General features: G+C 54.5%; 1 protein-coding gene across 4 annotated transcripts in view; it reads right to left on the bottom strand.

Moving 5' to 3' along the window:
• The window catches only part of LOC133238799 (protein sidekick-1), a 733,626-nt gene that overhangs the window by 173,090 nt on the left and 544,507 nt on the right, over window positions 1-16,029 (bottom strand). For all 4 annotated transcript variants that reach the window (XM_061402289.1, XM_061402290.1, XM_061402292.1 and 1 more), the window contains exons 6-11: window positions 14,668-14,779; window positions 13,856-14,046; window positions 7,269-7,352; window positions 3,761-3,955; window positions 1,536-1,652; window positions 99-266 (exon numbers count right to left, since the gene is read on the bottom strand). In XM_061402289.1, coding sequence (XP_061258273.1) covers window positions 99-266; window positions 1,536-1,652; window positions 3,761-3,955; window positions 7,269-7,352; window positions 13,856-14,046; window positions 14,668-14,779 — 867 coding nt within the window. The remainder of the gene's footprint in view (window positions 1-98; window positions 267-1,535; window positions 1,653-3,760; window positions 3,956-7,268; window positions 7,353-13,855; window positions 14,047-14,667; window positions 14,780-16,029) is intronic.

The raw sequence follows: 16,029 nt of genomic DNA on the forward strand, positions 1-16,029 counted from the left end.
ATTAGGGAGTCCAAGGGCACATTGACATCCCCAAGCGCAGACGATGTGCTGATTAAACCATTAGTAACGGATCGGCCCGCGTGGGCCGCGGTCCTCACTCCACACGGTGAGCGTGGCGGATGCGTCCAGGGAGCCCTCTGAGTTGGCTGCGTGGCAGGTGTAGCTGCCTGCGTCCTGGATGGAGACGGGGGCGATCTGCAGACCCCCAGACTCCAGGAGCATGAACCGGGGGATCCGCACAGAGCCGCTGGCCAGAATGTGGCTTCCTGTGGACGACAGAGAAAACAGGGACGTGAGAACTGTAACGTTCAAGGAGATGCAATGCTGTGGCTGCAGCCGGGAAGATAAACGAGGAAATAATCGGAAGAAAGTGGAAACTATACGCACGGAAGTAACCAAAGCAGTTTGTTTAGCAGTCGTTAGGATAACCGAAGCCAAGAACACCCTAACTGTCCAATGCGGAGAAACTCAGTTAAGAAAATTGTGATCTGTGAATGGACATGTACACTCTGCTGTCTTTCTCCTGTACAGCACGTGGGACTCTGCTCAGCCTCATGTGGCAGCCTGGATGGGAGGGGAGTCTGGGGGAGAAAGGATCCAAGTGTACATTTGGCCAAAGCCCTTAGAGTTCACTGGAAACCGTCACAACACTGTTAATTGGCTAAATTTTAACACAAAGTAAAAAGTTTTAAAAAATTACGATCCATAAATGTGATGGCTTCCTCTGAGTGGCTGATTCTGAGTTTTCTGTATATAAATTTTCTTTTTTCTTTGTGTATATACATTTTCTATCTAAAGCTATTATTACATTCTAAATCAGGAAAGACAAGAAGAAAATATCTAAAATGAAAGAATCCCCTCTTTCCGATTAATCGGTAGCTTCCCAGATCTTTGTGTCTATAAGCTGAGGCCCCTTCGAGAGTTGGGAAGCCACCAAAGGCTTGTCTGGGTGAGAAAAAAGTGTAAGTTTTGAGGTTTCACCTGGATACAGTCCATCAAGCATGATCTATGGGGAGGAACCCAATTCAGCTGCGGCTTGTCAAGGACGGACCGCGTGTGCCATCCATTCAGTGGCGGGGTGCCTGAGGTGTGGATGGGGCTGGGCGGGGGGCAGGGTGCTGTGACGAGCCCGGGACGCGACTCCACACAGGAACGGAAACAGAGTCAGACTGAGCGTCGCACACGTCCGCTGAGGACGCAGGTGATCCTGCGCTGGAAGCAGCTCGCTTACAGTAACAAAGGACGTGCTCCTAGCCGTGACCTCCCTCCTTCACAAAGGGGCTGAAACCGGGCGCCCTGATTTAAGGGGCCGCCCGGCCCGAGGCACTGACGGAGGGTCTGCAGAGGAAAGAGTTGTCCGCGCGTGGTAGGGGCATGTGCCTCTCCTTCGGACGGTGAGCTCCGTGGAGCTCGTGGGGTCTCGCCGGTCTGGCTCCCCAGGATCTTCCGCGTCACAGAACGGGTGGGTGAGCGGGAATAACAGAGGTAACCCTGCCCGGCCGGCTCGCCTCCCGAGGCAGGTGCGAGCCACCTACCTCTGCTCCACACGATGGCCGGCCGGGGGGCCCCGGACACCTCACACCTGAGCACGGCCGTCGTCCCGTCGGTCACCGTGGTGTCCACCGGGAGCTGGGTGAAGGCGGGGGCCACATCTAGGCAGAGGACGCGACAGTGAGACGGGAATGCTCAGGCCAGCCTGGAGGAGGCATCTGCCTGGGAGTTTACGGGACTAACCGCAGACGGTGCTGCAGCGATAAAGGGTGGAACCCTTCAGGACCGACTGTAACCCTCCGCCAGCACGAGGCGGCGAGAGCAGGAGGGCCTCTGCACGCGTGCTCAGTCGCTTCACAGCCGGCGCTTCTGTGACCCCGTGGACTGCAGCCCGCCAGCCTCCTCTGTCCCTGGGGTTCTCCAGGCAAGAATACTGGAGTGGGTAGCCAGGCCCCCCTCCAGGGGATCTTCCTGACCCAGGGATCAACCCAGCCCATGTCTCTTATGTCTCCTGCATTGGCAGGTGGGTTTTTTTACCACTGAACCACAGAGCGTTCAGATGAACATTAAAGAGAAGATGGACATTTATTTATAGAAATCAAACAACCTGCTTTCATTGTTAAAAAAAAATAGAGATCTAATTTCTGAATATTAAATATCACCCAAGAGATGACATTTTGACACTTCCTAGGATCCATTTTGAACATTAAAATAACTAGAGTCTAAGGACCTCAGAAAAGAATCTTAGCTTTGTCCCTGAGCCTCACAGGCCCAGAGTAACTGACATGGGTGCTCAGTAAATGCTTGTTAAATGAAGAAATAGATACTGATTGTTTTGCACACTATATTTTTATTTCATGAAAAGTGCTTTAATTAAAAAAAAAATCCACTTTGCAAAGCCCTGTACTTACAAAACAGATACGTAGCATGATCATTACAGGTATTTATTTGTTCCTGCTCCAGTTGTCATGGGAACCAGGTTAAGTGGCACTTTCATTTAAATTTCCAAACTGATCCTCCTGAGACCCCTGTGACCTGGGCTGAGCTGGCTACATTTTGAAGAGAGAGCTGAGACTGGGTGGGATCAGGTGGTCTTCCCTGGGTCTCCCATGAGAGCGGGGTCTGCGGCCTCCACCCTGGGCCTGGTCCAGTCTGTCCCTGTTTCTGTAAATGAAGCCCTGTGAACAGCCACGTCTGCTCAGACCTGTCTGGGCTGCCTCCAGGTTACGACAGCAGAGGTGAGTGGGGGCAACAGAAACCACCTCCCTCAAAGCCAAAAGCAGTTACTGGCTTTGTACAGTCCCTGCCCCGCACACCCTGGCCCCCTGCTGCAGAACAGGCTTAAGTAATTCCGGGCTCACTCAGTCGAGTCTCACTCTTTGAGACCCCATGGACCACAGCCCGCCAGGCTCCTTTGTCCATGGGATTCTGCAGGCAAGAATACTGGGGTGGGTTGCCCTTCCCTTCTCCAGGAGATCTTCCCAACCCAGGGATCAAACCCGTGTCTCTTATGTTGTCTCCTGCACTGGCAGATGGATTCCTTACCACTAATGCCACCTGGGAATCCCCAAGTAATTCTAATAGATCAAAACTCAGTTTCCAGCTTAAGACCCCAGTATTACTTTTACTGCTTGAAGTGATACTGGTTTCCTAGACTCCACAATGGAGGGGAAATTTGACCCTGGGCAAGGTCAGAGGAAGTGACTCCTAGTTTAGCAAAACGCATGCATGAATATCTCAATATTGCACCAGTGTCTTCTGAGTCACCGCTGACAAGAGCCACTGGCCATGCGCACGCTGGCCGTGATTTGATTTCCTGAACGGCCCCCACACCTGGAGACATCAGCATTTTGCTTCCAGACAGGGCAAGTATGAGAATTCCATAATCACTAAACTCTACTTGCTTTAGAAGAAAAGCAACTACGGGAGGTTAAAGAGAAAACGCACAGGTGCCTTTATCTTATTTTTCATAGTGCCAAAGCGTTTCTGTTAATGGGATCATAAAAGAAACTCACGAAAGCACTATAATTGTTCAGTAAAACGAAAATAGAGAATAAATATATAAGAACAGGTAGAAAAAGATCAAAAGAAGAAGATTAGGCATGAGCCATCCACTTAGTCTTTCCAGTTCTGCCCAGAAAGATGGGGACTTTGCTTCTACGTCTCAACAGAGCAGCGCGTTCAAGTGGCTGGGGTGAGGGCACTTGGGCTGGACAGAGACCTGTGTTCTCTGAGCGTCCATGGGGCGAGGGCAGGGAAGCCTACTCACTGGTGACGTCCAGGTAGGTGTGTGTCTGGACCTCCCCGCCCGCGTTGCTGGCCAGGCACTGGAAGATCCCTGAGTCCTCTGGACGCAGCTGCCGGACGCGCAGGCCTCCGCCAGCCAGCACTTGGTACCGAGGGTTCTGGAGCTTGTTGATGGAGATGGCATCCTTGAACCACTGGAGGGCGGGAGGAGGGACCCCTGCAGAGAAGTGGAAACAGTCGGGCATTTAAAACTCACTAAATTTCAAGAACTGCTATATGAGGACTGAGGCAAAATGACTCCAAGGTAGAATGGCGGCACTTCACTGGGCATTTCCTCACCCCTCCAAGCGCCCGGTCGGGTGGTATTCTTATCTTCCATGCAGATGGGGAGCGGGCTGCAGACCCTTCCAGCTCTTCCCACGGCCTGGCCCTGCCCTTGACCTATGGGTACAGCTGTGACTGACCTCAGACAGTGCTGGGAGGAAGGCCCCTGGCCCTGCGGTGACTGCCTCTGTCTCGTGGGGACTGGGGAAGGGTCACCAGGGTGGGAGACAGGTGCCCCCTCCAAGCTGTGCCATTGGGCACAGCAGGTAACCCCTCTTCTTCCCTGTTCCCTGGGACTCGGTAAGGAAGTGGTGTCCCCCCTCAAAGGTGACTGTGAAGACCGAGCGCATCAGCACATAAGCTCCTCCCAGCGCCCAGCCCAGGTGGCGTGCTCACCGCACAGCCTGGGACTACAGCACCCCATCTCAGGAGTCGGGGTCACTGATCCACGCGCTCCTGATGCACGCACGATCAGTCACATGAATCAGGCACTGATCCACGCACTGGGGGCCTGGTGGATGGGCTCAAGCAGCACGCATGCAGGGCGCATCTGGTCCAGGTTGTGGATTCGGGAGACGTCACTGTGGCCCCGAGACCAGGCTGGTGCAGAGATGACGGGGTTGGGGGGGTGGTGCTCCCATGCCTGTGCCCAAGAGCAGGTGGGCCAGCATCAGATGGAGGCCCAAGGCCCAGCCGCCCCTCCTGGGGGCCCCTCCGCATTCGGGTGATGTCACGGGGAGGCCGAGACTCCCGAGCAGTGAGACGAGCTGCACACGGCCTCGCCACCTGGAAGGAGGCTTGAGGTTGGGGTTCGCCAGGCGGGTGTGCTCAGTGGACAGGGCCACGGGGCAGAACCTGGGGTGTAAGTGAGGGGCTGTCTTTGGCCCAGGAGCACGAGGACCTCTGTTGCTTGTCCCCCAAACGGGTGTGGTCACTGCAGGTGGCCAGGCAGCCACATGGAAACGCACTGTTCCTGGTGGCTTTGCTGCCTGGGACACACCGGGCCCTCCTCTCGGTTCCCTTAGGTCCTTGGGGAACCAGCAAAGGGAAGATTGCTTCCCTGCTCCCTCCTCCTGAAGCCAAGAAGGGTCAGGCCACCCAAGAGGGTGGACCAGAGAGGCCGTCGGTGGAACAGACCAAGGCACTCGAGACGGGGTCCTGGGCTTCCATGCGCACAGGACGCCGGTTGTCGGAAAAATGCGGAAGCACCTGGCTTATTTCTAGATCTTGGATCCTTCTGTGCCTCAGCTTCCCTAAATATAAAATGAATTTGAATAAAACATCTTGACACGATTCACGCTGAAAGGCACACTCAGATCTGTTCAATTGTGATACTGTGTAGGTGTAAGATGTCTTCTTTAATAAATAAAGCTAATATCGTGGAATATTTCAGGATAATGTATTCTCAGATTCTGTTCTTTGCCTTCATTATGTTTCCTGTCACTTTTCATTAAATAAGGAAATTAAAAAAAATTCATTTGAAGGTAAAAGCATAACCATTGCATGTAAAGTCTCATAATAGCATTACATGACGTAGCTTTCATAAAGAATAACCTCTTCGCATGCTGCTATGGTTTCATTGTCAAAATTAAAAGAAAGCAGTAAATTATATGATGGCAACGCAATGTTGAAAGACCTGTTCGGTACGTATTTATAAGCCTGTACTTAACAAGCAGTTTACTCTGTAGAAATCATGCAAGAAAAGCATCTTCTTGTCAAAGGGAGAGCCTAACATTGTCATTTATAGAAAAATAATTGTTAGTGTACAGGGAACTAGGAATAGTTCTATTTGGGGGCAATTTAATGTCATAAACAGAAATCTTATCCCTGCAATATGGCAGACTCTTGTTTCTAAAGTATAAGCACTCTAAATATTTTATAGTCTCACTTTCAGAGAGTTGTTGGCCTTAAAAAACTGGTGTTTAGGCAGAGGTGAGAACAACAGGGCCACGGTAAGGAAAGATTTCCCCGGGAAGTTCACAGGACCCCTCCTCTCCCCTCCTGGCGCCATCCTTGTGGGTCGAGCCAGTCACAGAGAAGGGCGCAGGGCAGGGCTGGACACGGCGCTCCGGGAGCTGCTGGGGCAGGGGCCGGAGCCCCAGAGGAACCAACTCCCCTGGGCCGGAGCCGCTTCTGCAGGAGGCTCAGTGGATGCAGGGGCGGGCACTGGACGCCTGTGTCTACGTTGACCCTCCACACTACCCTGAGGGGCACCCCCGCTGCCTCCCTGCAGGTCAGTCGCATCTGTTTGGGTCCAGGCCTAAGCACTGGCTACGGAGAGCTGGTGGATGTGGGTTCGGATCTGGCCTGTCCAGAGATCTGTGAGCAGCGCCCTCGCCAGACCCCAGGTGGTAACTTTACAACAGGGTCTCCTCCATCTTCCCACCTCTGTGTCTAAGGGGGTGCTTTCCTGAAGATTCCCAGAACTGCTGGGAAACACTCAGCCTCCAAGCCGAAGAAAAGCTGAAACCCTTAAGACGCACAGGTCTTAATGTCAAAGGTCCTTCTCATTCCCTGACCCTCTCCAGGGCACTTGTGCAGTTTTGATTATGACCCGGCCCTGCTGGAGGCCTAGTGTGACCACATGTGTGCTGGACGTGGAACAGGAGCAATGGCCAGCGAGGGGTCAAGGCAAGAGGTCAAATCATCCCTGTGACAGAAGAAAGGTCAGTCAAAGGCTGAAAAGCCAGAAAAACAGGAAGATTTCCTATTCAAGAAGTTAGAAAGATCTCTCTCCCCTCAGAGCGGACATGATCAGCACCCCCTCTCACCCCAGGGATGAGAACGAACTTCCTGCCCCAAGTCCTGGGAGGCTCACTCTGGGGGAGTCGGAGCCTCTGAAGGGAGTCAGGAGTGTAAGACTTGGTCTCTCTCTGTTAGAACAGATGCCGTTAAGGCTTCACGGCTGTTCCTTTGGGTAAATACTCTTATCCCTGCTTTGCAGGTGAGGACGCAAAAGCCCAGCAAGATCAAAGGCCTTCCCCAAGGTTGCACGCCCAGCAGCTGAGTTCTGCTCCAGGTGAAGCGTCTGCCTTCTCACCGTCACAGCCCACCTGCCAGTGCTGCCCAGACGATGGCTCTGCCCTGGAGATGCCCTGTTGTTCCTCCACCGTGTGGAGGCTCCCTGCACAGCCTCTGTGCACCCGCCCACGGCTCCCCCACCCTCTATGGCTCACCTGCACCCACCCACGGCTCCCCTCACTCACCCATGGCTTCACACACGATGTCCACGTTTTCTTCCACTTCCGCTAATATCCGACTCTTGGGTTCCGCGGTAAAATAGGGTGGCTCTTTAAACAAGAAAAAAACCGAAACAGCCCCTAAGCCAAAGAGATGTATTTCGGAAGACCCTTACAGCCTGAAAGAGTTTGAACTCCTTTGATAGAACTGTTTTTGAAAACTTCATTAGCTACCTACCGTCGTGCACACAAACTCAGGATTCAGTGAGCAGAGTCCAAAGGCAATTTATAGTCCAAGGTTTCACAAAGCAAATTACTACCCAGGGCAATGGCCACTTTTCAGTTTATGGGTCTGAATCATGGAATATCTTAATTCACATTTTAGAAGGACTATCCCATGAGGTTCACAAAGGTTTATATTTACAGCACAGTATTTTATAGGCTAGTTTGCTTCCATGTCTAAACTAAACAACAACTCACGAAACCTGTCAAATAAAGCACCACAGGCAGGTGCCCAGCCTGTATCAGGGAACGGGGCAGCCTATTAGCATATTTTTCAAAGTCTTAGCAGTTCTTCTCCAAAATATAGATTTAATACTTCAGTGGAAGGCAAAATCATAGTTAAGAGAAGAAGGAAATGGACCTCTCATCCATCTTCAGCAGCAAAGGAAGCACAACCCCTTGCGTATCTCCAGACACCCGGCCCGCCCGCCTGCCGCTGGATGAACAGCAGAAAAGCAGTGGTTGTAGTAAACAATGAATTTCCTTGGAGAGTAAACTGCAGTATTTTTCTTGGTTTATTTAGCAGGAACTCAACATTGGCATGGCCACGTTTGTCGAGTATTAAGGTAGCAGTGTCTTCATTATCAGGATAACCAAGGCTGGTCATTAGCTTTCCTTGTGATAATTTCCGGGGACTGTCTTCCAGACAGGTTTGTTTCCAACTCTAATTGTGTGACTGTGGATACTAGAGCTTGGCCTGCCTTCTGTACTGACTAAATCTTTAAACAGGGTGGGACCTAAAGGAGGAAACAGAGAAGGGAAAACTTCAGCGTTTCAGAGACATGATGGAGGAGGCAAGGCTGCAAGTCCCTCCCTGGGAGCAGTCAGGTGTCAGCCCTGCAATCACGGCGTCGCTCAGGCAGGAACGACCGCTGGACGGAGCCCGTCTGGCCGAGGCCACAGCCACAGATGGGGGCAGACTCTCCACCTGGCTGTGTGTGTGTAGGCCAGGCCTCGAAGAATACTGCAGCTTCCCCGTCAGCAGGCTGGTCTTCAGCTACGCACACACACACACTCACACACGCACGCTCACACACGCTCACTCACACACGCACGCTCACACACACTCACACAGGCACGCTCACATACGCTCACTCACACACGCACGCTCACACACGCACGCACGCTCACACTCCACCACGTCTCCTTCATCAGTGGTGAGGCCAGCAGCACTAGCCACCGGCAGCAGGAGCAGACGGCAGGCTAACGACCCGGCGGCTGCGCCCTGCCCGGGCCCCGAGCCGTCCTGGATGCTGAAGTCAATACCTACCCTGCTGCCTGGTTACAGGGAGGTGAGGGGAAAGGAGAAGAACTAAGGTAAAACATCAGCATCTGCCGTGATTGACCACATCTTGCTCTGGGATCCCTGGAGAGCCCCACGCAGCTGTGATAAGTGAGAGAGCCCCCGCGTCCTTTGCTCGGTTTCCCGACAGGGAAAGGGGCACCTCACGTGTTCGGCACCGACCCCTCCAGCCCTGCCCGCCTCCCGTGTGTCCCCGTGCGCACGTGTATGTGCACACGTGTATGCACTTGGCCCCGTGCACTGTTACAGCTCATGTGGATCTGCGTCCACACCACAGTCAGGATGCGGAATGGGTCCAGCCTCCACGCTGCCCTTCTGTAACCACACCCACCCCAGTGTCCCACCCGGGGTCTCTGGTAACCCTCAGCTGCTCTCCGTCTCTTTATTGCTGTCATTTCAAGAAAGTTACACACGTGCAATCACACAGTACTGGCCGTGTGGACCCGGCTTTTCTCATTCAGCATCCCTTGAGGGTCTCCTGAGAGGAGTCACACTTTGACGGTAAAACCCCACACGTAAGATGCTCAGCACCCACGGGACCAGACAGCCCTGAGGTGCAGACTGCAGACGCTGACTGGCACGCCGACTGATGTCCTGGGGCCGTTCTCCTGGCTCTGCAGTGTCCGGGGCTTCCAGACGCTGGGGAGCAGCCCGCCTGGGCTCAGAGACGAGGGGCCGTCGTCACACGGCGGCCCTCGGCTGGCCCAGGCTGGCCACAGGCCTGGCTCTGGGGCTGCAGGTGCCTGGCCTGGCCGCTCTCCTCTGAGCGCCGTCATCCCCGCCTGGCCAGCGCCCTGGTGCCCAGCTCCGTGTGCTCTGTGACCCCGAGGCTCCCTGGGCACGTCTGGGAGGGCAGCCTCTGGAGCTGGCCGAGCACTGTCTCCTCTGCTGCCAAACCCCAGGCAGGGTTCAGTGGCCGAAATCCAGGGAGGCCAGGTCTGCTCACTCATTCATTGATTCTCCTGCCTTTTCCAGAAAGCCTTCCAGGTGGCTGAGCACGCAGAGTAGCCGCGGGGCTGCCGCAGGCCTCAGACCCTCCTGGCTTCCGATGGTCATCCCACCGTGCCCCGCCTCCGCCCGTTATCTCTCCCCACCTCCTCCAGCAGCCCCGCAGCACTCAGAAGACTCTCTTCTCCACCCTCAGCTACTTCAGTCAGCTACAAGGAGAACAGACGGGGAGAGTACCGGCCACATCAACCGAGAGACACTGAGGTGCCTGGTGGGGAGAGTCTGCTGTGAACGAGGCAGCCCCACCGTGGACTTCTCGGGGCAAGTGCGTGTCCTTGCTCATGGGCAACAACCCTGTTATAGAAGGGCACTCTGCCAGTGAAGGCCCCGAGACACCCCCTCAGCCATCTGCCCCCCACCCCACCCCCAGAGCCACCGTCTCGGGAAGCGGCAGAGCCCAGGGTGGGCCCTTGACTTGCCGTCATCATCCACACGCTGGCGCCTGTGTCCACTGGGGCAGGAAGGACGCCCCCAGAGGTGTCCACCCCCAGTCAGCGGTGCCCAAGAACACGCTACACCGCATGGCAGGGGGGCTCTGCCGACGTCATCGAGGTCATCGATCTAAAAATGGGGAGACTTTAGATCTGTTGGGTGGACCCATCCTCATCACAGGAACCCTTAAAAGCAGAGAACCTTCTCCGGCTGGAAGCAGGAGGGACGGCAGGAGGGGAGGTCAGAGGTCTGGGCATGAGGACCCGGCCTGCTGCTGACTCTGAAGACGGAGGTGGCTGTGGCCAGGGATGCTGGCTGCCTCCAGAACCCAAGAACGACCCTCCAACAGTTCGGAAGGAAACAAGGTCCAGTTCCACAGCCTCGTGAACTGAATCTGCCAGCCCCTGGGTGAGCCAGGAGGTGGACCCTCTCAGAGCTTCTAGACAACAGCCCAGCCCAGTGCAGCCTGGAGGCCGGGAACCTCCTGGAGGTTCCGGGAACCTGCCTGGAGGCGACACGTCTGTGTTAGTTTGAGGTGTTGGGTTTGTGGTCCTTTCTCACCTGAGCAACACAAAGGCTGCCCAGTCATCCTGGTTCCTTTGCAGGGAATGTCCTACTCAAGTCGCTTCGCTGGAAAATTCAGACTCGATCTGCAGGGCCAGACCTCCTGCTCCTTCTGCAGAGCCTCCCTGACCTCCGTGGGCTGGGTCTACCCCCCCACCTCGGCCACGTGCCCTGGGGCCGATGACCCACATCTCTGTGATGTACCCAGACTCTGGGTCTACCCCCCCACCTCGGCCACGTGCCCTGGGGCCGATGACCCACATCTCTGTGATGTACCCAGATGGCGGTCTTCCTGCCATGCTGGATGCTGCTTCGAGGAAGAACATGTCATCTCTGTGTTTTCTGGACCTGATATAATTTCCGAGATGACACTTAGAAACCCCCTACCTGAGGAGAGAGAGAGGAGATGACCCCAGGCCTCAGGAGCCTAACACTCCTTTAGGGATGGACATGCATCTTCCTGGTCTCGAAGTTCCCCTCCTCCCCACCAGGCCACGCAGTGCTGGACAAACATGCTCCTGGGGGGTTAACTCCAGCACTTCCAACCTGTCACACGGAAGGCGCCCTGGCCCCACGCACTGGACACCCTGGCCACAGACAGCTGGAGCACTGACCCCACACACTGGACACCCTGACCCCAGACAGCAGGCACCCTGACACCACACACTGGACACCCTGACCCCAGACAACGGGCACCCTGGCCCCAGACAGTGGGCACCCTGAACCCATACACTGGACACCCTGACACCCAGACAGTGGGCACAAAAGGAAATGGACCCTGCACAGGGCGGGTGGAGGAGAACACGGGTCACCAAGCCTAGGAGGCCACCTTCCCCAGGAGAGTTACACCCACGACACTTCTGTAGTCAGACCCCATATTCCTGTTTAAACCTCAGAAATGAAGCCACCCAGCGGGGGAGCTGGCGCGCGGGGTACGCAGCCACAGCTCTCCTGACTGGTCTCACTAGTATGAAACAGAGCAACGGGGAGCCAACCTGGGTCTGCTCCCTTTCATCTGCATGTTCATGGTGACAGCTGCCCACAGGGTTCCCCGTGACAGCCGGGCCCCGTGTTTCTCAAGGACCCCTCCCTCCACCATCTCGGGGCTCGGGGCCGTAATCTCCCGAATCAGTCTGAACTAACAGGCTCTTCAGGGCCTTCCCAGGACTCAACCAGAAAATCCCACCTGTCACAGCAAATTCTTATGAGTACAGGGGATTTAAATCAACATCATAAAGATGCAAGTGCGTCCGTGCACCTTTAAAAGCTGAATACGGAGAGGCGGCACCTCGGAGAATACAGTAACAATCTGCTCTGGAATCCAGATGGAAATGCAGAACCAAGTTCCCATGACCGATTTAAATATTTTTCAAAGGGAATTACGACGGAAACAAATGTTCTAGTTCACAGGGAGATAAATTTCTTCTCTTGATTAAATAATCTGGCCATCTGATGCAAAGAGCCGACTCATCAGAAAAGACCCGACTCATCAGAAAAGACCCTGATGCTGGGAAATATTGAAGGCAAGAGCAGAAGGGGATGACAGAGGATGAGACGGTTGGATGGCATCACTGACTCGATGGACATGAGTTTGTGCACGCTCCAGGAGTTGGTGATGGACAGGGAAACCTGGCGTGCAGTCCATGGGGTCGCAGAGTCGTACGTGACTGAGTGACTGAACAATAACAACAAAAAACGTTTTATCACAATTCAGCCCCGTCTGCTGGAGACTTAAACGTCACAGACTTTAACTTGGGCTCTACCTGTGACATGCTGCACTCACATGGCCGTAGGTCACCCCCGGAAGAAAGGTCTGCCTCAGGAAATGGGGTGCGGGATGGACCACTGTGAAGCGTGGATGAGGAGGGCAGTGGGGACCCAGCCCGGCTCCCTGGTGTAGAGTCTGACTCAGGCCTGCCTCGCCAACACTTCATAGTTCATGCGTGTCTCTCAGAGCGGCGGGCAGGCTCTCGACACGTGCATTTGACAGCCATTCTTGGGCCATAGAGCTGCTTCCTCATGACTGACAGGAACACGGCGCGGACTGCCCATTCTGCAGCATTTCTTCACACTCTTGCTAATTTCTTGTGAAGACACAGGCTTCTGTTCTTTCTTGGTTTGCAAAGAGGCAGACTGCAGGGTCTGTGATTAATGCGGGAGGAGTGACTGCTCTCAGAGGCTTTCTGCTCCTGAGAGACTTCCCTTCCCATTCTCACCTGCCTTATCCTCAGAGAGAAGCAGGGGTCGTCCTTCCTGGGCCAATCCCGCGTGCACCGCTCATCGGCGGCAGCCACCACTCCTGGACAGGCCACTACAACAGTGATTGCAGCCAGTGTGGGTCCTAACAGGGGCTTAAAACACGCGAGAACTACAGGCCCTGCCTCGTGATACAGTGCAACCTGTTCATAACCTGAAAACAGACGAGGATCCCCTCAGTCGGCGTGCCAGGCGCACCTCCTAAACGCCAGCATCTCCCGGGATCCCCTTAGTCGGCGTGCCAGGCGCACCTCCTAAACGCCAGCATCTCCCAGGGGCTAGAGCAGCCGGACTGTGCCTCGGTTTCAGGATGACACGTGGTCCTGGGACACCTGTCTGTTCTCACTTTTCAGTTTAACAAAAGGGAACACTCAAGACTCTCACTCTCTCCTGGCTCAGAAAGTAAAAAATACAATGGTAATAGACTAACCTCTGAACACTGATCAGAACAGACAAATAAGAGTTATAGAAAAGCATCGTGGCAGAAAGACCAGTATCCAAAGGCGATAAATATGCCAAGGATCTTGACACTCTTATTTCCCAAGCTTTACGATTCAAAGTTTTCAGAAGAACATTTCTAGGAAGTATTCAGAACATCAACTCTTTGGATTGAATGCACTGATGTTCTTGGGAAAGAAGAACAGGCTGAGTCTGGGAGGCAAACTTCACCTCCATGTGCTGAGTTAAAAATAAAGTGAGTGGAATACGGGAGTTAGCTACGCTGTTTTCCCAGACTGAGGTGTGGGGCCACTCCCCGTCTGAGCCTTACCTATGATCGAAAGGAAGGCTCTGGCTCTGGCGGGCTCGAAAGCGCTGCCGGGCAGGGCCGCCTCGCAGACGTACACCCCAGTGTCCGAGGAGGTCGGGTTGCTGATGGTGAGGCGCCTCCCAAAGCCGTGGAGCCCAGTGGTGACCCTCACTCCGTTTCTCTTCCAGGTCACACTCAGCTCCTCGGCGGGCCTGGGGAAACGAGGGGCGTTAGTGACGGTAACTGTGGATGGCGTAGGGGGCAATAATCTTTCTACCAGGAACCATGGTGGGCTGAACAATGGACACTTAAAAACCCATCCAGATGCAGCTCTGCTCCCTTACGGCACCCGCGGATGACACATTCTGCTCAAGGGCTGCTGAGCAAGGATAGCTAATTGCAGCGGCAATGGACCATAGTGCTAATGGTTCCATCGGCTCCGGGAAAGAATGTTTAAACTAAATCCTGCCAGGGGACACGCTACATGGGAGGCCTGACCCCAGGGACTCGAGCGTGCGGCGGCCACCAACTGGGTGGAGAATACCTCGCACGACAGAGAAGAGGGGGTTAACGCTTTCCTTTGCACCCAGAGGCCTCAGCTCCCCTCTGCTCCTCAGCCAGAATCTCAGAGGATGCTCTCCACTTGACCCCCAGTTAAAGCTCCGACTTCGAGTATAAATGTTACACCCAATATAAACTCTGCAGAACAAGGCCTGGGAAAGGTGCACGCGGTCTTCCCCTGATGCGCTGTGCCCACAGCCTGGCTGTGGGACCAAGTCCTCTGCTGCTGGGGGAGCGGGCCACACCCAGCAGGTGGGGGACCAGCTGCCTACCTGGCATTGGCGATGCACTCCAAGGTGGTCTCGCTGGACCCGGCCACCACACTCCTGTTGCTTGGGGGAACCACGATGACGGGGGCCACGGCTTCAGGCGTGCCAGTGTCTCCTGTGGCAGAGAAAGCGGAAGCCATGAGGGGGGCCTCTGGAGCACAGACAGGGTGTGGACTGGAACGTGGTGTGAGGTGGGGCACAGACATGAGTCTCGTTGAGCCACTCCCACAGGACAGCCAGCATGTCCTGGCCTGACCCAGCCCCAAGGAGGCCTCCCTGGGGTCCTGGTCGGGCGTTTTTGACCAGGGGCCGGGGTTGGAGCCCACAGCCCGTGAGCCCACGTCCTGCCCAGAAGCCCTGGAAACTGAGAGCTCTCGCTGCCCCTCTGCACAGCGTACTCATGACGGCCTTCACACGGCTGCACGTGTTCCACTGCTGACCTTATTTATTAATTAAAGACTTTGCTGATTGAGGTACCTGGTCTAGCCACTACTTTCAAATCCATCCAATTCCACAACTATTTCGTGGGTCAGGCCCTCTCATGGGTACGTGTGTTGTTGGGAAGTGGCCACTCTCTTATGTGGGCCCGAACGTGACCCCGGAGCAAACATATCCCACGAACCAAGCACTCGGTGCAATCCTTTCTCTCTGAAGCATAAATACCCTGACTCCATCTCTGTTGTTTGAGTATCAAGCTATAAATAATTCAGCTCATCCCTCTGGTGACAAGGGAGAAAAAAACACGAGATGGTTTTGCAACTCTTCTCTCAAATATGTGTAATATCAAAATTAAACTATGCCCAGTACACATTACTACTGTTTATCCAGGGAAAACGAAGACTGATCAAATATTTCTAGAATAGGAATTTCAATAAAGGGTGGAGACAGAGGAGACTGGAAATAAAGAATAAATGGACATCATGGCAAATGCAAAATGCTTTCCAGAGGACCTGAGGCTGCAGAGACGCGTCACCCGCGTGAGCGGCTGAGGGGCTCCCTGGTCGGTTCCACCGCGGGCAGCGCGGTCAGGGCTGTGGAGAGAGAAGAGGCAAGGAAAGAGGGCTGCCCTCTAGTCACAGCCCCACAGCGCTGAGTCCTGCTCTCACTGACTCACCGGTACGAGATGTTGGAATGAAAGGTTCGTGTGAATTAAAAAAAAAAAAAAATCTTGCTGCAGGCAGAACCAACAAATCAATTTTTAAACCTATATATCGACTACGCTAATGGGAGTCGCTTCCACGCTACGCTTCGTGGACCCTCAGGTCTCCTGGAAAGCCCTGGGCAGCCTGCCCCTCCCCACAGCCGGCGCCCGTGCGGGTGGCACCGTGGGGCCCATGGGGCTGGTGGTCAGACCTCCGTGTGCAG

Source organism: Bos javanicus, chromosome 25 (genome assembly GCF_032452875.1).
Source record: "Bos javanicus breed banteng chromosome 25, ARS-OSU_banteng_1.0, whole genome shotgun sequence".
Taxonomy (NCBI): Eukaryota; Metazoa; Chordata; class Mammalia; order Artiodactyla; family Bovidae; genus Bos; species Bos javanicus.